We start from the raw sequence: 23,705 nt of genomic DNA on the forward strand, positions 1-23,705 counted from the left end.
TCTCAGGTGGGCAGCCCCAGCTCGGATAAAATGATCCCTGTTTTTCTCACCCCCATTAAAGCGGCACCTGGAACAGAATCACTGAATAGTTACCGTGTAGAAGGAGGCCATTTGGTCCATCATGTATGTACCGGCTCTCTGAAGGAGCAATTTACTGAGTGTCATTTTCCTGCTTTCTCCCCATGACACTGCACATCGTTCCCCTTCAGATAACAGCCTAATTCCCTTCTCGAATACCACGATTGAAGCTGCCTCCAACATACTCTCAGGCAGTGCATTCCAGACTTTAACCACCAGATTTGTGAAAGCGTTTTTTCTCATATCGCTTTTGTTTCTTTTTCAAATTACCTTAAAACTTTTGCCCTCTCGTTCTCGATCCTTTCATGAATGGGAACAGTTTCTCCCTATCTACTCTGTCCAGACCCCTCATGTTTTTGAACAGTATCCATACAAACATAAACGTCTTATTTGTTCATCTGTTACTACTGCCATCAGCAACATCTAGCCTATAAAGTCGATGTAAGTGAAAAGGTTTCAATGCAATGGATTCAAAGACGGTCTGTGGTAAAATAACACTCTCCTGTCCTCCCTCCCCCATACTGCTTATGTACGTTCAGAAAGGCTTTGTAGTGTACAGGACTGGTCCTGGTGCTAATAAGCTACGGTTCAGTTTTATCACCTTGTTATCGGCACACTTTGGTCTCACTACTGATAACAGGCATTCAACCCATATTAAAATGGAACCATCGCTTTCCTTAACTAGGGTAAAGATAAAGATTAAATGACTCTCTTGAATTGAATTGTGAAACTTGCTGAGCCAGAACATATTGTGCCTGGCAGATTTGTGTCTTGCTGCAATGTTACTTTATTCTGTTTCCCTCTCCTATTCAAAAGTAGGTTGCTTCCATAATTCACAAGACCAGTTCACTTCCAAAATGGTGGCTCTTTTCATTTGAATGTTGAAAGTCAAGGGGATGATTCGATGAAGAATGATGGGCTGGGACTAAACAACTGGAAACAGGCAATTTTCAGTGGTTGAAATGGTCTAGAATGTGGGGACATGATACAAAACTAAGTATAAAAGGTTCAGGATAGACAGCGGGCGAAACGTTTTGCACAGTAGAGTGTCAAGCTCTGGAATTCACCTCCCGAAGTCGTGATGGGAGCAGAGACATTGGTCCGAATTTATTTGTTCATCTGTTACAGTGAACTGTCAGAGGTCACTGTCATTACCCCTTGTCGTGCTTGGTCCTTTGCACTTACGAATGAATCCACCAAACACTTCGACTCGTCCAAACTAGAATCTTTTATTGAGTCTCGTGTGGTAAGATAGCAATCTGTTACAGAGCACGTTATCATGGAGTCTGCTTATTATTCCTCTGGAATCCTCATCTAATACTGACCAGTCACTTGTATGCCTTATTACCCTCTCAATCTTCTTCTGAAGGTGGCCGGCTGTGTCTCCCCTTATATGGGAGTCACTGATCACATGACCTTGGCCTTGAGACCGCATGGTGTGTCTGCACCTTCACCTGCTGGTGGGAGGTCACACACCATCCACCTATGATATAGCCCATAGGCATATCACCACACCCCTCTGGCTGCAGAATTCAGAATTTAGCACATGCCCAGATTAACATAGAAATTCAGAATTTGGGGTCAGTCGCTCATTGTTCTGTCACAAGCTGCCCTGCAGGTCCCCACCCGGAGCCGACAATCAGTGAAATCGGTTAATGTGGTGAGTATTTCCCCTTTCGGTTGTTAACTGGGTTGTAATTTGTGATCTGAATAATAATTAGCTGAACAGCCGATTTGGCCCCTGAAATTGTTTTTATTTTGGTAATGTGTCACTAAATGATACTGTTAAGGTTTTTTAACTCAAATATTTTTAAATTAAAAAAATATTCCCCACGATATTTCGGCTCCTGCCTTCACCCCACACGTATGCATCAATCTTAATTTTGCTCTGGTGTTATGCTGCCAAAAGGTGATTTGATTTCAGCGGGCTGGATTTTCCATTCCCGAGACGAAGTGCTGACACCAGTGGAGTATGTGTGGTCTTTCACGACCAAACAATCGGCGTGAAACCCTCGCCGATTCCAGTACCGGTCAGGGGCTAGCACTGGTGCCGACTGAAACCCCCGCCTCCCGCGGCAAAACTGGCCGGAGAATGGCCGGGTCCTGCAGTGGTTGCGCTGTACATGGCGCCGTCCGTGCGTGAACCCAACGCGCCATCCACAACCCCACAGCCCACCCCCCCATCAGTCCCCCCAGCCCTAGCAGAAGCCCTCCCCCAGCCAGTGAGACGGATCCCAGGCGAGTGTGGCAGCGCTGAACACAGTCTGCAGGCAGCACGCCGGGTTCCCGACTGCTGGGACCACACGTTTCCCGCGCTGTCGGAAACTCGGCCCATCGGGGGCGGAGCATCGTGGGTGGGCCGGCCAATGACGCGCCATCGCCATTGAAACGACGCGCGGCGTCACAATGACACCAGTTTGGAGGGGGTGAAGCATGGCGGACCGGCGTCAAACCGGCGGCGGCCCCGATTTTGTTGCGAAAATCCATTCTCCGCCCGGTCGCCGAACACGATTTCAGCATCGGGCTATGGAGAATCCCGCCCATTATGTTTTAGTTTCTGTTTGGCTGTCTGTGGAAATTATTTGATGTGACTGGCTGCTTGACAGCTTGATAACATTACTGCAGCTCCGTGCTAGGAATCTCCATTAAGGAACAGTATAATACATTACATGGCGGGAGGAATAAATTTCAAGCAACAGAGATCACTAATTCTCTTGGCAAGGCTTTCAATGGGCAGTACTTTTGCTTGCTGCTGATTGTAAAATCCAGGCCGGTTGTCAACATTTTGAACTAGTTTAGATAGGTGGTTGAAGGAAAAGGACATGAAGAATACAAACCGAGTGCACGGCGATTTGGATTGCAGCTCAAGTTCTGTATAAACACCAACATGGACCAAATGGGCTGAATGGCCTGTTCCTAGGTACGCGCTAGATAATTCTGTGTAGCGAAATTCTTACAAACACAACTGTAAAAATACCCATCTACTCACTGCTGAAACTTTGGAAGAGTAACAGATAGTAAGTAAGTGAAGGATAATGTATCAATATCACAGGACTAAACCTTGTGTCCAAGGAGCCTGAAATATGTCCAAGGCAATATTGACCTCATTTGTTAAGAAGATGTTCCAGGCAGCTATCCTTCACATTTTGACAAAGAGCCATCCAGACTCAAGACGTTAGCTCCGTTCTCTCTCTCCTCGGATGCTGTCAGACCTGCTGAGATTGTCCAGCATTTTCTGTTTTTGATCCTTAACCAGTTGTTAGGCCTCTCACTAACATATTCAAGGAGCTCAATACCTGTTTAAGGAACTGGAATTAAATAGATATGGTGCTGAGCATGCTCTGCATCATTTTTGGTTCTTAACCAGCAAAGGGTCCATTAAGGGAATATCGGAAACCACCACCAAAATTGTGAGTACGTGGAGCTGTAGGAGGAGGGGGCAATCCAAACAGGAGTGCTCCTCCTTGCTCCACAGCTCTCATGCTTGCTGTTGCCAGCAAGAATTTGACCCCCTCTCATTCTCCTCCCCCCTCCTAATCCGCCTGGATCCCATTCTCCTGCTTTCTCACATTCTCCCTGCTTATATTCCATTCTCCCACTGCCTCCCATTCTCCCTGCCTGTATCCAATTCTTTTGTCCCTCCCATTCCACTGCCCCTTCCTCCAATCTCCTCCCCCTCCTCCATTCTTATCCACCAGCCTGCTCATTCTCCTGCCCCCCAAACCCTGAAGAAATTTGAGCCACGTGGCTATCCCAACTCAATCTTTGCCAAACTGGTGATTTGACAGCAATACCATATGGAATGGGCCCAGCACCCGTTGAACACATTCCTAGAAAAAAGGGTGCATCCTTGAGGATTGGGGGGGTGGAAAATTATGAAAGTAACTTGTAAGAAAAAAATATTAATACTAACAAAGCCTCCATCGACATGGAATGGTAAGATAGAAATATTCTCCATTTAGTAATGAATTGGGGCAATAGCTATCATTATTTGTATTCTGCACAGTGCTGTCTATGCTGTGAATTGAACTAGCACAGTCCGCAGTCTTTGCCCAAGTATCAGAACAAAACAAAATTGTATTGAGGCAAAGCTCACTCACCACAGACCTGGAAGACTCCCACTCCAAAGCCTCCCCACCTAACCAAGAGTCATTGGTAGTATCAGCAGGGGTTCAGTTGGCGGAATGCTTGCCAGTATGTTCCAGTCCAAGCTCAGATACTTTGAGTACATAATGTAAGCTGACAATTCAGCACAGTGCTAAGGGACTGAAGTGCTACTGGAGGCAGTAGCTTTTGCTTAAAGCATTAAAGCAAGGCCCCATCTGCCAGCTCAGGTGGGCACTACTCGAAGAACAGCAGGGGAGTCTTGTTCGGTGTCCTGGACAATGTTGACTCCTCAACTCGCCTCTGGTTAATATCAAGTTGCCGGAGCAGCACAGTGGCCCAGTGGTTAGCATTGCCGCCTCACGGCACCGAGGACCAGGTTCAATCCCAGCCCTGGGTCACTGTCAGTGTGGAGTTTGCACATTCTCCCCGTGTTTGCGTGGGTTTCGCCCCAAAAGATGTGCAGGGTAGGTGGATGGGCCACGCTAAATTGCCCCTTAATTGGAAAAAATTAATTGGGTAGTCTAAATTAAAAAAAAAAATCACATTGCTGTTTGTGGGATCTTGCTGTGCCAAATTAGCCAATGTGTTTCCTATGTTCCCAAGAGTGATTGCATTTGAAAAGTACTTAATTGGCTGTAAAGCACTTTGGTACCTCCTGAGGCTGTGGTAGGCATTATAAAAAGGAGCATATTCTTTTATTTATTATTGTCTCAGTGTCCTTGACTAATCAGCAGCTTACAGTCTTCTCAAAGTCATTCAAGGATCTCATCTTGTTTCAAGATTATTTAGAAAGCAGTCTCACATATTTGGAAACACAAAAGTATTTCTGATTTCAGTTCTTGAGAATGCAGTTTGTAATTAGAGGCCAGTTGTTAACACAGCTGGATGACATCAGTTATTAACTCCAGAAGTGTCACCATTCAATCTGACCTTTCAGCAATGCATACGTCTACAAACCAACACTTCAAAAGAATACTTGGGAAGATCACTTGCCTGGATGAGTGCAGGCCCAACAACACTCAAGAAGTTTGGCATCATCGGTCACAAAACAGCTCGCTTGATTGGCGCCCCATCTACCACCTTTAAACATTCACTCCCTCCACCACCGATGCACAGTGTTAAGCAATGTGTACCATCTACAGGATGCACTGCAGCGACTTGCAAAGGCTCCTGCAACCAGCACCTTAAGACCCACAACTTCTAACACCTGGAAAAATATGGGCAGCAGGCATATGAAAACACCACCACCTTCAAATTCCCACCTAAGTCACACTCCTGAAGCAGAGTTGAGACTGGCTCGAAACATTAACTCTGTTTTCTCTCCCTATAGATGCTGCAAGACTTGCTGATTATTTCCAGCACCCTCTGTTCTTGTTTCAGATTCCAGCATCCACAGTATTTTGCTTTTATTTAAAGTCACACACCGTCCTTGGAACTTGGAACTATACCGCCATTCACTGTCATTGGGCATAAATCTCTCCCTAACAAAACTGTGGGTATACCGTTCAAGAAGACAGCTCACGAGACTTCCGGTTGTGGCTATGCAGAGCTAAGTCGCACGTTCGGCAGCTCCCGCTAGAAACAGACTTTTGGGCTCTTTTTAGAGCCCGTAACGGCGCTTGCTCGACGTTTCCCGGTGTGGGAAGGAGATAGCAACATTCCCCCAATAGTGTATGGCTTGGACCAGGAGTGGAGCGATCAAAAAAGTGGCAGTGAAGCAAAAGAAGGTGCGAGGGAGGAAGACCAAGATGGCGGGGGGTGGAGACCAGGCAGCGTGGATGCAGTGGGCGCAGGAGCAGCAGGAGTTTCTTCAGCGCTGCTTTAGGAAGTTGAAAGCGGATCTGCTGGAGCTGATGAAGGCGTCAATCGATAAGGTGCTGGAAACCCAGTCGGCCCAAGGGGCGGCGATCCGGGGGGTCCTGCAAATGGTCTCTGAGAACGAAGATGAGATCTTAGGCCTAGCGGTGAAGGTGGAGGTGCACGAGGCGCTCCATAAAAAATGGCAGGAGAGGTTCGAGGAGATGGAGAACCGGTCGAGGCGGAAGAATCTGCGGATCCTGGGCCTCCCAGAGGGACTGGAGTGGTCGGATGTGGGGGCCTACGTGGTCACCATGCTGAATTCGCTGATGGGAGTGGGGTCCTTCCAGGGGCCCCTGGAGCTGGAGGGGGCCAACCCAGTTCTGGCGAGGAGGACCAAGCCCAACGAGACGCTTGGGCGGTGCTGGTGCGGTCCCACCGATTTGCTGATCGGCAATGCGTGCTAAGGTGGGCCAAGAAGGAGTGGAGCAGCAGGTGGGAGAACGCGGAGGTCCGGATCTACCAAGATTGGAGCGCGGAGGTGGCGAAGAAGAGGGTCAGGTATAATCGAGCAAAGGCGGTGCTGCACAGGAGGGGGGTGAAGTTCGGCATGCTGCAGCCGGCGCATCTGTGGGTTACCTACAAGGACCGACATCATTATTTTGAGTCCCCGGAGGAGGCGTGGGCCTCTGTCCAGACTGAAAAATTGGACTCGGACTGAGGGTCAGGGGCGGGGGGCCGCGGTGAAGGGATGGTTGGGGATTGCTGTGTTGTATTTTGAGGGGGTGTTCTTTGTTCATTGTTGGTTCTTTGTTTTTTGGGGGTTGGTTGGGCAGTGTTTCGGTTGGGTCCGCCGGGTAGGCTCTTGGAGGGGGGCAGGTAAACGGTTTGGGGGGCAGGGGGGATGGGGCCCTGCGGGGGGGGGGGGGGGGGGGGTGAGGCCTGAGTTGGGGGCAAGGTGACCGGGCCTGAAAAGGGAGTTGCGCCAGAGGAGGCGGGGCCGGGCGAGTGGAAAGCGTGGGCTTTTTCCCGCGCTAAGGGCTGAAGGGGGCAGGGCCATAACTGGGAACCACGGGCTTTTTCCCGCGCTGGGAGTGGAAGGGGAGGGGGGGTGAGGGGAAGTTCTACACTGGGAGGGGTCGAGGGAGTGGCGGGAGTGGCCGGGGTCAGCAGGAGTCGGCTGACTTATGGGAGTGCAATGGGGGGAGCAATGCGGTTAGGGGGCATAGAGAGGTACCTGGAGGCAATGACAATGGGGAGGTCCAAGTGGGGGTGGTCAGGGATGCGCTGAAGGCGGTGGTCAGGGCGGATGTGCAGTGGAGGAAGGCGCAGGGGGCGGTATATGAATATGGAGAAAAGGCGAGCCGGATGCTGGCGCACCAGCTTCGGAAGCGAGAGGCTGCTAGGGAGATCGGGGGAGTTAAGGATGGAGGAGGGAGCACAGTGCGAAGTGGGGTGGGTATCAATGGGGTCTTCAGGGACTTCTACGAGGAACTGTATCGGTCCGAGCCCTCACTGGAGGGAGGGATGGGTCGCTTTCTGGACGGTTGCGATTCCCGAGGTGGAGAAGGGGCAGGTGACGGGGCTGCCGGTTGGGTTGGAGGAGTTGGTCAAAGGGATAGGAAGCATGCAGGCGGGGAAGGCACCGGGGCCAGATGGGTTCCCGGTCGAATTTTATACGAAGTATGTGGACCTGCTGGGCCCTCTGTTGGTAAGGACCTTTAACGAGGCAAGGGAAGGAGGGGCTTTGCCCCCAACGATGTCTCGGGCGCTGATCTCCTTGATCCTGACGCGGGACAAGGATCCCCTACAATGTGGGTCATACAGGCTGATCTCACTCCTAAATGTAGATGCAAAGTTGTTGGCGAAGATTTTAGCCACGAGGATAGAGGACTGTGTGCCTCAGGTCATTCTCGAGGATCAGACGGGGTTCGTGAAAGGGAGACAGCTGAATACGAATGTACGGAGGCTCTTGAATGTTATAATGATGCCGGCGGTGGATGGGGAGGCGGAGATAGTGGCGGCGATGGATGCGGAGAAGGCCTTTGATAGGGTAGAGGAGTTTCAGGTACCCGGGGGTCCAGGTGGCCAGGAGCTGGGGGGCCCTACATAAGCTTAACTTCACGAGATTGGTGCAGCAAATGGAGGAGGAGTTTAAGAGGTGGGTCGTGCTGCCACTCTCCTTGGCGTGTAGGGTGCAGTCAGTTAGAATGACAGTGCTCCCGAGACTTTTGTTCCTGTTCCAGTGCCTCCCCATCCTGATCCCTAAGGCCGTCTTCAGGTGGGTTAATAGGAGCATTATGGGGTTTGTGTGGGCACAGAAGACCCCGAGGGTGAGAAGGGTGTTCCTGGAGCGGTGCAGGGATAGGAGGGGGGGGGTTGGCGCTGCCTAATCTTTGTGGGTATTATTGGGCCACCAACGTGGCGATGGTGCGTAAGTGGGTGATGGAGGGGGATGAGGCGGCATGGAAGAGGCTGGAGATGGCGTCCTGTGACGAGCCTGGAGGCGCTGGTGACGGCGCCGCTGCCGCTTCCTCCAACGAGATATACCACGAGCCCGATGGTGGCGGCTACCCTCATGACCGGGGCAAGGATAAGCCGGTTCTTTGGGTGCGAGGACAGGTGTGTTAGGTACTCAGGGGGCCCAGCAAACCACACCCACATGTTCTGGGCGTGCACAGCGCTGGAGGACTTTTGGAAGGGTGTAGCGAGGATGGTATCGAGGGTGGTAGGTTCCAGGGTCAAACCGGGCTGGGGGCTCGCAATATTTGGGGTGGCAGAGGAGCCGGGAGTGCAGGAGGTGAAAGAGTCATTCTGGCCTTTGCGTCCCTGGTAGCCCGGCGAAGGATTCTTCTTCAGTGGAAGGATGCGAGGCCCCCAAGCATGGAATCCTGGATCAACGATATGGCAGGGTTTATTAAATTGGAGAGGGTGAAATTTGCCTTAAGGGGATTGGTGCAAGGGTTCTTCAGGTGGTGTATGGAGATTCTACAACACAACATGTTTAAGGTATTCACCTGGAAATAGTCGGTGATGAACGGACCCAACTCACTCTTCAGCAGCTGCCTGTGGAGAAAGAGTCCAGTTAACACTGGCATCACCATGCAGAGAGAAGCATAGAACATGTATAATATGACTAATACTGTTTACTACCTGCTGCTATATCTAATGTGAGTCATCAAACCTACCGAACTCACCCAGACACAAACCTCCTGTAAATGCTGACTTATAGTTAAACGGAGTGGTGGCAAGAAATGGTGGTCATTGGTAGTTGGAGATCACAGAGATGAGCTAGAATAACAGGAACTCTATTCTAAATCTGGCAAACACTAAATCTGACCAGATTCCTTCTCCTCAATGAAAGTAAATTCCAAGTGCAATGTAACATTTTTATAATTTAGGTTCCTCACCACACTGACCTGAACATATGAGTGATGCTAAAGAAGAAGGTGAAATATATCAAGTACACAAGAAAAACAAAATTGGGGGGTTCAGATATTATATAAAATAGTGAGTTATAGGCTGGAATCTAATATCATGTGGCAATGCACATTCATTGTTGGGTTAGATCTCATTGTCTTGTCTTCTATCGTGCATCTTCTGTCTCTCCATCTCCCTCCTTTCTTCTCATCTGCTTCTCTCTCCTGAATAGAGTTTCTGTTATTCTATCCCAACCCATCTCTGTGATCTCCAACTACCGATGACCACCATTTCTTGCCACCATTCATCCTTTTTAAAAAATATATATTTTTATTCTCCTCCTTTTTCACATTTTATCCCAAATTTACATCCACCAACAATAAACAATAATCAGTAACAAATATATCAATCCCCATATCAATAACAACAATCCCATCCTCCCACCAAACCCCAAACATTAGCCCACATGTTCACACAAACAAATGACAAAAAGGAATTAGGGATCACCCATAGTCGCCATTAACACACACCGCCCCCCTCCCTCCAACCCTCCCACCCACACGCCCCAACTAATGTTCGATGTTATCCAGTTCTTGGAAGTGCATAATGAATAACGCCCACGAATTGTACAACCCCTTCGAGCTTCCCCTCAGTTCAAACTTAACCTTCTCAAGAGTCAAGAATTCCAACAGGTCCCCCCGCCACGCCAGGGCACAGGGTGGAGAGGTTGCTCTCCAACCCATCAGGATCCGCCTTCGGGCGATCAACGAGGTGAAGGCTACAACATCTGCCTCCGCACCCGTTTCCAAACCTGGCTGGTCCCACACCCCGAATATGACCTCCCAACACATATATGACCAGTTTCACGTGCACCACTTTAGAAATTACCCTAAAAACCTCCTTCCAGTAATCCTCTAGCTTTGGACAGGACCAAAACATATGAACGTGATTAGCACCCCCCCCCCCCCCCCCCCCCCCCCCCGCACAACATTCACACACATCTTCCACTCCTTCAAAGAATCGGCTCATCCCCGCCCTCGTGAGATGTGCTCTGTATACCACCTTCAGCTGTATCAGCCCCAACCTCGCGCACGTGGTGGAGGCATTCACTCTCCGGTGCACCTCACACCAGAACCCCTCCTCCATATCCTCTTCCAACTCTTCCTTTCACTTTGCTTTTTCCCTTCCAGTGGTGCCTTCTCCTCTTCCAAAATAGCTCCGTAAACCGCTGACACGACCCCCTTCTCCAGTCCCCCTGTCTTCAGCATCTCTTCCAGCAATGTGGAGGCCGGCTCCACCGGGAAGCTCTGTATCTCCTTTCTGGCAAAATCTCGAACCTGCATGTATCTAAACATTTCCCCCTGCTCCAACCCATACTTCGCTTCCAGCTCCTTCAATCCTGCAAACCGACCCCTAAGAAACAAATCTTTTAGTGTCTTAATCCCCTTCTCCTCCCATTTCTGAAAATTTCCATCCCACCTCCCTGGCTCAAATCTGTGGTTCCCCGAATCGGCATTTCCCTTGACCCTGCCCCCAACCCGACGTGTTGGCGAAACTGCCTCCAAATTCTCAATGAAGCTATTATTACCGGACTCCCTGAGTATTTCCCCGGGGCTATCGGGAGTGGCGCTGTTGCTAGTGCTTTCAATCCCCACCCTCTGCACAAACGCTCTTCCATTCTGACCCACTGGGAATCAACCCCTCTGACCCAACTCCGCACCTTCTCCACATTCGCCACCCAGTAATAATACATCAGGTTCGGGAGACCCAAACCCCCTGCCTGCCTTCCCCTCTGTAGCAGCACCTTTCTAACTCTGACCACCTTCCCTCCCCATATGAACAAAGTAATCCTCCCCTCAATCTAACAAAGTAATCCTCCCCTCAATCTAACAAAGTAATCCTCCCCTCAATCTAACAAAGTAATCCTCCCCTCAATCTAACAAAGTAATCCTCCCCTCAATCTGCCACCACTCATTCTTAACTTAGTTTTACATTGTTCAATTTGCTCTATGATTCACAATTGCAGAGTTATGACTTTTTGCTGCTTTAAGAAATGTGATCTTAAACAATTAAGTGAAAGTGTTACATAGAAATTTGCATATATTGTGTGATGAGCCTGAAGTGTGACGGACAGTCTGTCACTGTATGTACTATTGTTAAGATATTATAAGTAGATAACCGGTGGATAGATGCAAAATAATTTAAATTTCACATTTCATTGCTGTTGTTGGTTACCAGGCACCACTCTATAAATATTGGATGTCACATTGGGTTAGCACACTGTTCTGACAAGAGGGCAAGCCATACTAGACTTAGTAAGGAGCAATGAGCCAGACTTAGTTAATAATCTAACAGTAAGGCAACATTAAGTGGTCATAATATGATTGAATCTAATGTTAGGTTTGAAAAGGAGAAACTTAATGCAGTTCTAGATTTTGAAAAGATTAAATTGAATGGGACGAGACAGAGACTGAGTAAATTGGTCAAACTGTTATTAGGTAAAAATATGAATAAACATGGGAGGTGTATAATGAACAATTATATTTCAAACAAGCCCCAAGACCTAGCTTGGCTGGTGGTGAGAAAGTCCCTCCCTGTCAGATCCTTCCAACACACCTGGAATCTTGCCCCATCCACATGTTGCCCTCAAAGTGATTGTGGTGTGGAAGAGACCGTTTCATAGATTTCATAGAATTTACAGTGTAGAAGGAGGCCATTCGGCCCATCGAGTCTGCACCAGCTCTTGGAAAGAGCACCCTACCCAAGGTCCACACCTCCACCATATCCCCATAACCCAGTAACCCCACCCAACACTAAGGGCAATTTTGGACACTAAGGGCAATTTATCATGGCCAATCCACCTAACCTGCACATCTTTGGACTGTGGTAGGAAACCGGAGCACCCGGAGGAAACCCACGCACACACAGGGGGGATGTGCAGACTCCACACAGACAGTGACCCAAGCTGGAATCGAACCTGGGACCCTGGAGCTGTGAAGCAATTGTGCTATCCACAATGAGACCGTGCTGCCCCTACAATGCTACCGTGCTGCCCCACAATACTACTGTGCTACCGTTGTCCACCTCCCTTGTGGAATGTGCATTTGCAAAGAAGGTCTGGAGAGGGATGAGGTGATTTTTGTCAAGGTTCACCCTGAGCAGATCTGAGGCACAGAATTCTGTTTCCAGGTATGCACACCAAGAGAAACATCAGCAAATGCTGGAGAACCATCAACTCGGTGAAAGATGCTCTTTGGTCTTCCCAAAACTCAGGGAAAGAGAGTACAAAAGTGCAAGGAATGGTATAAAGAACAAAGAACAAAGAAAAGTACAGCATAGGAACAGGCCCTTCGGCCCTCCAAGCCTGTGCCGACAAACTGGAAGAGATATAAAGAACAGCAAAGAAAGACAACAAAAAGAGTTGCAAAAAGGAATTTGCAAGGGATATCAAGATCAACATTAAAAAATTTACAATTATATTAGAAGGGAAATGGTAATGTGGACCCTTTAAAAACAGCTATGGGGAATATCAAAAATAAATAAAGGAAATGGCAGATTTGTTGAATAATTATTTAAATAAAAGTACTACAGATGCTGAAGATTTGAAAACACTTAGGGTCGGAAATACTCAGCAAGTTTTCCAACGTCTGTAGAGGGAGAAAGAGTCCAATGTAACTTTTTGGAACCTGAAGAAGAGTCATATTCAACTTGAAACATGGACTCTGTTTTTCTCCAACAAAACTAGCTGAAATTTGGGAGGAAATAATTAAAACAGTAGACAGCAGAAAGTCTAAATCAGGGCTTGCAGAAGGCATTTGACAAGATTTCACGTGAGTCAGCATCAGCTAAAATGAATGCTCATTGAATTAAAGGAAAATTATTGAATGAGTAAATAGATTGATTTAGTGGTAGAAGTCAGAAGGTAAAGATAATTTACATGGACTTGAATTGGAAGGAAGAAACTAGTGGTATCCTCCAAAGATATGTGTTGGGATGTCAACTATTCACTGTACTTGTTAATGACTTGGGTAAGGGTGTGGAATGCCCTGCCTGCAACAGTAGTGGACTCGCCAACACTAAGGACATTCAAATGGTCATTGGATAGACATATGGACGATAAGGGAATAGTGTAGATGGGCTTTAGAGTGGTTTCACAGGTCGGCACAACATCGAGGGCCGAAGGGCCTGTACTGCGCTGTAATGTTCTATGTTCTAACAGACAGCCATGTGCCAGGTTTGCTGATGACACAAATATTGGTGCAAGTAGTGATTATGTCGGTGGCAACATAAAACTACAGAGAGACATTGATAGATTACGTGGGTGAGCAACACAGGTAAGTGGGAGGTCATCCATCCTGAGGGAAAAAGGATCAATCAGTGTATTTTTTTAATGGTGAAAAGCTAGGAAGCTGGAGAGGTTTAGAGATTCCTATCCACAGATCACTACTTGTCGTAGTTAGGTAGAAAAGTATTCAAAATGTCAAGTAGAATATTAACCTTTATAACCAGCATACTTGAAAATTAAGAGGAGGAGGTTTTGTTCCTACAATACAAAGTCCTGGGCAGACCACATCTGGGGCATTGTGCAAGTTCTGTGCACTGCATCTGAGAAAGGATATACTGGTTGTGGAAGGAATGTGTTACAGAATCAGCAGAATATTCCAGGGCTCCAAAGGCTAGATTGCATAAACTAAGTTTATATTCCCTAAAATGTACAAGCTTAAGGGGTAAATGGATAGCAGCTGGTGAAAGAAACTGATAGGGCACACAGAGATAATTCTTTTCTCTGCTCACGGCGAGTCTGGGATATAACCTTAAAATCAGAACCAGGTCCTTCAGACGAGAAGTTAGTAACTGCTTCTTCATGCAAAGTGTGGTAAAAGTGTGAAACTCTTTCACACTAAAGCACTAGATTCTAAGTCAATTCATATTTTACATCTGAGACGAACAGATTTTTCCCAGCGAAGGATAATGAAAGATATGGATTCATGTTGGGTGGATGGAGTGAAGGTTAAGTACAGACTTAAGCAGTTGAATGGCCTCCTTCGGTTCCTCTGTTGTTTCTCTCCTGGAGATAGATTAGAATCTATGGATTAATGGTCTACCCCCTTCCCCCTGTGTGTCCTAAGTGAGAGGAGATTACCAGTCCTCTTTCTGTGGATATGAGTTTGCCACTCAGAATTGGCATAGTTGATTACGAGTCAGTGATTTGATGTAGTAAGCTGAGAAAGGTGGCTACTGGGGATAGGGATAATGTCAGTAGATCCAGTAGCATGTGGCTTCTGAAGTTGGAGCTGAATTGGGTTGTTGATACAGAGTACAGTGTGTCATTTTGTTATACCAGAGATATGGAAGTTGATTTTCTTGGCAAGCTCTGGGGAACACTATGGTTGGCCATGACGGAAGCTGGCCGGTGTCCCAGGATTTCCAGGGTTGGCACTGAAGGAGGGTGAAGAACTCAATTCAATGTGCATGATTTAACAGTTAAGAATTCCAATTTGGGCGTGTATAGTGAGGTGTTTCTCTGCATTGAGGACGACTACACTATCAAATGGGATTTTTTTTTGGCCTCTGCAGGGAATGCTCCTCCGATGCCACACTTACCTAATTTCCTGCACTGACAAGTTGAGCTTGTCCGTGCAGGAAGAGTTCAGGGCACCATTTTTAAATACTGCCCCGATCTCTCGACCCTCCTCAGCATCCCCAACGTGGCCTCCGGAGCACCCCCCCCCACATTGCCCCAACTTACTTCTTAGAGGGTCCTCGAATCCACCCCCTCACCCCACCTCTTGAGGGCAGGACACCCCTGGGCCCGATCCCTGGCACGGACAACCTGGCACCTGGGCACCAGTGCCACCTGGGCGCCCTGGCAGTTGGTTCCTGGGCCTCGGGAGAATCCAGCATTGACATATTTAATTATGTTAATCTGGATCTCGTCCAGCGAGGGTGATCCCTTTAGATCTAGCGAGGCGTTCTGAGCATCGCAAATCTTGTGAGAGGGCTCTTGCGAGATTAAACTGCCTTGTCGCATCACTAAGTTGGAGGTGACAAGGCCATTAAATTAAGCCCAATATCTTTACTTCCTTGAGTTATTTCTTTGGGCACATCAAGAGGAAAGGGGCTCGTGTTTGCTACCTCTGGGCACGTATTTTTGGATGGGTGATTACACAACATTCTGTAACGTAACACCTCCCATTTGTAAATGTTACCACATTTAGCTCAGTTGTAGCTCTCAATGCTTTGGTATTCAAAGACAAATGCAAGATAATTATACCCTGAAACACACTTTACAATTTACAAAATGGATTTGGAGTTATACTGGATCCCTAGTGAAAATCATTGTTTTCTGGACTGAAGGGTTAAGCGAGAAATGCAGGTACGGGTGAGGGCCAGTGTACAAAGCTGTGTAAATATATCATTTTGCCATGTATATATCTTGCTCTGCGCGATTTCTCGTTTTTTTTTGTTACGAGGGGGGGGGGGGGGTTATTGTTTGTAAGGGAGAAAAATTGTGTTAAAAAACTTTAATAAATATATATTTTTTTAAAAAGTGAGAAATGCAGGCGGCAGAGATGGTGCTTCATGATGCTACAGTTTATTGATATGCTAATGTTCGGTGTCACATGATGATCAGAAGCTGACAACTATGCTTTGTCTCACAATGAGTCCTCACTTCCAAATACTTGGCAATGACAGTGGGTAAGAGAAGGGTTGGGAATGATGTGAGTGAGTGGGGGGCTGGGAATGATAGTGAGTGAGTGAGGGACTGGGAATGACAGTGAATGGGGGACTGGGAATGATGTGAGTGAGTGGGGGGCTGGGATTGACAGTGAATGAGCGGGGGGCTGGGAATGACAGTGAGTGAGTGGGGGAATGGGAATGATAGTGAGTGAGTGAGGGACTGGGAATGACAGTGAGTGAGTGGGGGACTGGGAATGACAGTGAGTGAGTGGGGGACTGGGAATGAGAGTGAGTGAGTGGGGGACTGGGAATGACAGTGAGTGAGTGGGGGACTGGGAATGACAGTGAGTGGGGGGGGGTCTGGGATTGACAGTGAGTGAGTGGGGGGCTGGGAATGACAGTGAGTGAGTGGGGGACTGGGACTGACAGTGAATGGGGGACTGGGAATGACAGTGAGGGAGTGGAGAACTGGGAATGGCAGTGAGTGAGTGGGGGACTGGGAATGACAGTGAGTGCGTGAATGGGGGATTGGGAATGGGAATGACAATGAGTGATTGGGTGACTACGAATGACAGTGAGTGAGTGGGGGACTGGGAATGATAGTGAGTGAGTGAGGGACTGGGAATGACAGTGAGTGAGTGGGGGACTGGGAATGACAGTGAGTGAGTGGGGGACTGGGAATGACAGTGAGTGAGTGGGGGACTGGGAATGACAGTGAGTGAGTGGGGGACTGGGAATGACAGTGAGTGGGGGGGGGGTTCTGGGATTGACAGTGAGTGAGTGGGGGACTGGGAATGACAGTGAGTGGGGGGGGGTCTGGGATTGACAGTGAGTGAGTGGGGGGCTGGGAATGACAGTGAGTGAGTGGGGGACTGGGACTGACAGTGAATGGGGGACTGGGAATGACAGTGAGGGAGTGGAGAACTGGGAATGGCAGTGAGTGAGTGGGGGACTGGGAATGACAGTGAGTGCGTGAATGGGGGATTGGGAATGGGAATGACAATGAGTGATTGGGCGACTACGAATGACAGTGAGTGAGTGGGGGACTGGGAATGATAGTGAGTGAGTGAGGGACTGGGAATGACAGTGAGTGAGTGGGGGACTGGGAATGACAGTGAGTGAGTGGGGGACTGGGAATGACAGTGAGTGAGTGGGGGACTGGGAATGACAGTGAGTGAGTGGGGGACTGGGAATGACAGTGAGTGGGGGGGGGGTTCTGGGATTGACAGTGAGTGAGCGGGGGGCTGGGAATGACAGTGAGTGAGTGGGGGACTGGGAATGACAGTGAGTGGGGGGGGGGTCTGGGATTGACAGTGAGTGAGTGGGGGGCTGGGAATGACAGTGAGTGAGTGGGGGACTGGGAATGACAGTGAGTGAGTGGGGGACTGGAAATGACAGTGAGTGAGTGGGGGACTGGGAATGACAGTGAGTGAGTGGGGGGCAGGGAATGACAGTGAGTGAGTGGGGGGGGGGGTTCTGGGATTGACAGTGAGTGAGCGGGGGGCTGGGAATGACAGTGAGTGAGTGGGGGACTGGGAATGACAGTGAGTGGGGGGGGGTCTGGGATTGACAGTGAGTGAGTGGGGGGCTGGGAATGACAGTGAGTGAGTGGGGGACTGGGAATGACAGTGAATGGGGGACTGGGAATGACAGTGAGGGAGTGGAGAACTGGGAATGGCAGTGAGTGAGTGGGGGACTGGAAATGACAGTGAGTGCGTGAGTTGGGGATTGGGAATGGGAATGACAATGAGTGATTGGGCGACTAGGAATGACAGTGAGTGAGTGGGGGATTGGGAATGATAGTGAGTGAGTGAGGGACTGGGAATGACAGTGAGTGAGTGGGGGACTGGGAATGACAGTGAGTGGGGGGGGGTCTGGGATTGACAGTGAGTGAGTGGGGGGCAGGGAATGACAGTGAGTGAGTGGGGGACTGGGAATGACAGTGAGTGAGTGGGGGACTGGGAATGACAGTGAGTGAGTGGGGGACTGGGAATGACAGTGAGTGGGGGGGGTGGTCTGAGATTGACAGTGAGTGAGTGGGGGACTGGGAATGACACTGAGTGCGTGAGTGGGGGATTGGGAATGGGAATGACAATGAGTGATTGGGCGACTCGGAATGACAGTGAGTGAGTGGGGGATTGGGAATGATAGTGAGTGAGTGAGGGACTGGGAATGACAGTGAGTGAGTGGGGGACTGGGAATGACAGTGAGTGGGGGGGGGTCTGGGATTGACAGTGAGTGAGTGGGGGGCAGGGAATGACAGTGAGTGAGTGGGGGACTGGGAATGACAGTGAGTGAGTGGGGGACTGGGAATGACAGTGAGTGAGTGGGGGACTGGGAATGACAGTGAGTGGGGGGGGGGTCTGGGATTGACAGTGAGTGAGTGGGGGGCTGGGAATGACAGTGAGTGAGTGGGGGACTGGGAATGACAGTGAATGGGGGACTGGGAATGACAGTGAGGGAGTGGAGAACTGGGAATGGCAGTGAGTGAGTGGGGGACTGGGAATGACAGTGAGTGCGTGAGTGGGGGATTGGGAATGGGAATGACAATGAGTGATTGGGCGACTAGGAATGACAGTGAGTGAGTGGGGGACTGGGAATGATAGTGAGTGAGTGAGGGACTGGGAATGACAGTGAGTGAGTGGGGGACTGGGAATGACAGTGAGTGAGTGGGGGACTGGGAATGACAGTGAGTGAGTGGGGGACTGGGAATGACAGTGAGTGCGTGAGTGGGGGATTGGGAATGGGAATGACAATGAGTGATTGGGCGACTAGGAATGACAGTGAGTGAGTGGGGGACTGGGAATGATAGTGAGTGAGTGAGGGACTGGGAATGACAGTGAGTGAGTGGGGGACTGGGAATGACAGTGAATGAGTGAGGGACTGGGAATGACAGTGAGTGAGTGGGGGACTGGGAATGATAGTGAGTGAGTGAGGGACTGGGAATGACAGTGAGTGAGTGGGGGACTGGGAATGACAGTGAGTGAGTGAGTGAGGGACTGGGAATGACAGTGAGTGAGTGTGGGGCTGGGAATGTCATTGAGTGAGTTGGAGACTGGGAATGACAGTGAGTGAGTGGGGGACTAGGAATGACAGTGAGTGAGTGGAGAACTGGGAATGACAGTGAGTGAGCGAGGGACTGGGAATGACAGTGAGTGAGTGGGGGACTGGGACTGACAGTGAGTGAGAGGGGACTGGGAATGACAGTAAGTGAATGAGTGGGGGATTGGGAATGGGAATGACAATGAGTGATTGGGGGACTAGGAATGACAGTGAGTGAGTGGGGGACTGGGAATGATAGTGAGTGAGTGAGGGACTGGGAATGACAGTGAGTGAGTGAGGGACTGGGAATGACAGTGAGTGAGGGACTGGGAATGACAGTGAGTGAGGGACTGGGATTGACAGTGAGTGAGTGAGGCACTGGGAATGACTGTGAGTGAGTGGTGGGCTGGGAATGACAGTGAGTGAGTGGGGGACTGGGAATCACAGTGAGTGAGGGACTGGGAATGACAGTGAGTGAGTGAGTGAGGGACTGGGAATGGCAGTGAGTGAGTGGGCAGCTGGGAATGTCATTGAGTGAGTAGGAGACTGGGAATGACAGTGAGTGAGTGGGGGACGAGGAATGACAGTGAGTGAGTGGAGAACTGGGAATGACAGTGAGTGAGCGAGGGACTGGGAATGACAGTGAGTGAGTGGGGGACTGGGAATGACAGTGAGTGAGTGGGGGGCAGGAATTGACAGTGAGTGAGTGGGGGGCTGTGATTGACAGTGAGGAATTGTAGACTGTGAATGACGGTGAGTGGGTGACTGGGAATGACAGTGAGTGGGGAATGGGAATGACAGTGAGTGAGTGAGGTAGTGGAATTGACAGTGAGTGGGGGACTGGTATTGACAGTGAGTGATTGGGAGAATGGAATTGACAGTGAGTGAGTGGGGGGCTGGGAATGACAGTGAGTGAGTGGGAAACTGGGAATGACAGTGAGTGACTGGGGGGCTGGGAATGACAGTGAGTGGGGGGCTGGGAATGACAGTGAGTGAGTGGGGGACTGGGAATGACAGTGAGTGAGTGGGGGGATGGGAATGACAGTGAGTGATTGGAGGACTGGGATTGACAGTGGGTGAGTGGGGGACTGTGATTGACAGTGAGGAATGGGAGACTGGGAATGACAGTGAGTGAGCGAGGGACTGGGAATGACAGTGAGTGAGTGGGGGACTGGGACTGACAGTGAGTGAGAGGGGGACTGGGAATGACAGTGAGTGAATGAGTGGGGGATTGGGAATGGGAATGACAATGAGTGATTGGGGGACTAGGAATGACAGTGAGTGAGTGGGGGACTGGGAATGATAGTGATTGAGTGAGGGACTGGGAATGATAGTGAGAGAGTGAGGGACTGGGAATGACAGTGAGTGAGGGACTGGGAATGACAGTGAGTAAGGGACTGGGAATGACAGGGAGTGAGTGGGGGGCTGGGAATGACAGTGAGTGAGTGGGGGACTGGGAATCACAGTGAGTGAGGGACTGGGAATGACAGTGAGTGAGTGAGAGACAGGGAATGACAGTGGGTGAGTGGGGGACTGGGAATGACAGTGAGTGAGTGGGCAGCTGGGAATGTCATTGAGTGAGTAGGAGACTGGGAATGACAGTGAGTGAGTGGGGGACGAGGAATGACAGTGAGTGAGTGGAGAACTGGGAATGACAGTGAGTGAGCGAGGGACTGGGAATGACAGTGAGTGAGTGGGGGACTGGGAATGACAGTGAGTGAGTGGGTGGGCTGTGATTGACAGTGAGGAATTGTAGACTGTGAATGACAGTGAGTGGGTGACTGGGAATGACAGTGAGTGGGGAATGGGAATGACAGTGAGTGAGTGAGGTACTGGAATTGACAGTGAGTGAGTGGGGGGCTGTGATTGACAGTGAGGAATTGTAGACTGTGAATGACAGTGAGTGGGTGACTGGGAATGACAGTGAGTGGGGAATGGGAATGACAGTGAGTGAGTGAGGTACTGGAATTGACAGTGAGTGAGTGGGGGGCTGTGATTGACAGTGAGGAATTGTAGACTGTGAATGACGGTGAGTGGGTGACTGGGAATGACAGTGAGTGGGGAATGGGAATGACAGTGAGTGAGTGAGGTACTGGAATTGACAGTGAGTGGGGGACTGGGATTGACAGTGAGTGATTGGGAGAATGGAATTGACAGTGAGTGAGTGGGGGGCTGGGAATGACAGTGAGTGAGTGGGAAACTGGGAATGACAGTGAGTGACTGGGGGGCTGGGAATGACAGTGAGTGGGGGGCTGGGAATGACAGTGAGTGAGTGGGGGACTGGGAATGACAGTGAGTGAGTGGGGGACTGGGAATGACAGTGAGTCAGTGAGAGACTGGGATTAACAGTCAGTGAGTGGGGGACTGGGAATGACAGTGAGTGAGAGACTGGGATTAACAGTCAGTGAGTGGGGGACTGGGAATGACAGTGAGTGGGGACTGGGAATGACAGTGAGTGAGTGAGTTACTGGGATTGTCAGTGAGTGAGTGGGGGGCTGGGATTGACAGTGAGTGAGTGGGAGACTGGGAATGACAGTGAGTGAGTGGGGTCTAGGAATGACAGTGAGTGAGTGGAGAACTGGGAATGACAGTGAGTGAGCGAGGGACTGGGAATGACAGTGAGTGAGTGGGGGACTGGGAATGACAGTGAGTGCGTGAGTGGGGGATTGGGAATGGAATGACAATGAGTGATTGGGCGACGATGAATGACAGTGAGTGAGTGGGAGACTGGGAATGATAGTGAGTGAGTGAGGGACTGGGAATGACAGTGAGTGAGTGGTGGACTGGGAATTACAGTGAATGAGTGAGGGACAGGGAATTACAGTGAGTGAGTGAGTGAGGGACTGGGAATGACAGTGAGTGAGTGGGCAGCTGGGAATGTCATTGAGTGAGTAGGAGACTGGGAATGACAGTGAGTGAGTGGGGGGCAGGGAATGACAGTGAGTGAGTGGGGGACTGGGATTGACAGTGAGTGAGCGAGGGACTGGGAATGACAGTGAGTGAGTGTGGGACTGGGAATGTCAGTGAGTGAGGGACTGGGAATTACAGTGAGTGAGTGAGGGACTGGGAATGACAGTGAGTGAGTGGGGGACTGGGAATGACAGTGAGTGAGTGGGGGACTGGGATTGACAGTGAGTGAGTGGGGGAGTGGGAATGACAGTGAGTGAGTGGGGGACTGGGAATGACAGTGCGTGAGTGAGTGGGGGACTGGGAATGGAAATGACAATGAGTGATTGGGGGACTAAAAATGACAGTGAGTGAGTGAGGGACTGGGAATGACAGTGAGTGAGTGAGGGACTGGGAATGAGAGTGAGTGAGTGAGGGACTGGGAATGACAGTGAGGGAGTGAGGGACTGGGAATGACAGTGAGGTATTGGGAATGACAGTGAGGTATTGGGAATGACAGTGAGGGAGTGAGGGACTGGGAATGACAGTGAGTGAGTGGGGGTTGGGATTGACAGTGAGGGAGTGGGAGATTGGGAATGACAGTGAGTGGGAGACTGGGAATGACAGTGAGTGAGTGGGGGACTGGGAATGACAGTGAGTGGGAGACTGGGATTGTCAGTGAGTCTGTAATGGACTGGGAATGACAGTGATTGAGTGGGGGGCTGGGAGTGACAGTGATTGAGTGGGGGGCTGGGATTGACAGTGAGTGAGCGGTGGCTGGGATTGACAGTGAGTGAGTGGGGGACTGGGATTGACAGTGAGTGAGTGGGGGGCTGGGAGTGGCAGCGAGTTAGTGAGGGACTGGGAATGACAGTGAGTGAGAGGGGGGCTGGGAGTGACAGTGATTGAGTGGGGGGCTGGGAGTGACAGCGAGTGAGTGAGGGACTGGGAATGACAGTGAGTGAGTGAGGGACTGGGAATCAGAGTGAGTGAGTGGGGGACTGGGATTGACAGTGAGTGAGTGACTGGGAATGACTGAGTGAGTGAGGGACTCGGAATGACTGTGAGTGAATGGGGTGCTGGGATTGACAGTGAGTGAGTGGTGGCTGGGATTGACAGTGAGTGAGTGGGGGGCTGGGATTGACAGTGAGTGAGTCGGGGGCTGGGAATGACAGTGAGTGAGTCGGGGGCTGGGAATGACAGTCAGTGGGGGGCTGGGAATGACAGTGAGTGGGGAATGGGAATGACAGTGAGTGAGTGAGGTACTGGAATTGACAGTGAGTGGGGGACTGGGATTGACAGTGAGTGATTGGGAGAATGGAATTGACAGTGAGTGAGTGGGGGGCTGGGAATGACAGTGAGTGAATGGGAAACTGGGAATGACAGTGAGTGAGTGGGGGACTGGGAATGACAGTGAGTGAGAGACTGGGATTAACAGTCAGTGAGTGGGGGACTGGGAATGACAGTGAGTGGGGACTGGGAATGACAGTGAGTGAGTGAGTTACTGGGATTGTCAGTGAGTGAGTGGGGGGCTGGGATTGACAGTGAGTGAGTGGGAGACTGGGAATGACAGTGAGTGAGTGGGGTCTAGGAATGACAGTGAGTGAGTGGAGAACTGGGAATGACAGTGAGTGAGCGAGGGACTGGGAATGACAGTGAGTGAGTGGGGGACTGGGAATGACAGTGAGTGCGTG

The 23,705-nt window shown here is 50.0% G+C and overlaps 1 protein-coding gene across 2 annotated transcripts in view; it reads right to left on the bottom strand.

Moving 5' to 3' along the window:
• Positions 1-23,705, bottom strand: part of LOC140430989 (proline-rich protein 5-like) — a 144,641-nt gene that overhangs the window by 52,495 nt on the left and 68,441 nt on the right. For both annotated transcript variants that reach the window (XM_072518857.1, XM_072518856.1), the window contains one exon: positions 9,000-9,048. In XM_072518857.1, the coding sequence (XP_072374958.1) occupies positions 9,000-9,048 (49 nt within the window). The remainder of the gene's footprint in view (positions 1-8,999; positions 9,049-23,705) is intronic.

The sequence above is a fragment of the Scyliorhinus torazame genome, chromosome 10 (genome assembly GCF_047496885.1).
Source record: "Scyliorhinus torazame isolate Kashiwa2021f chromosome 10, sScyTor2.1, whole genome shotgun sequence".
In the NCBI taxonomy this organism is placed as follows: Eukaryota; Metazoa; Chordata; class Chondrichthyes; order Carcharhiniformes; family Scyliorhinidae; genus Scyliorhinus; species Scyliorhinus torazame.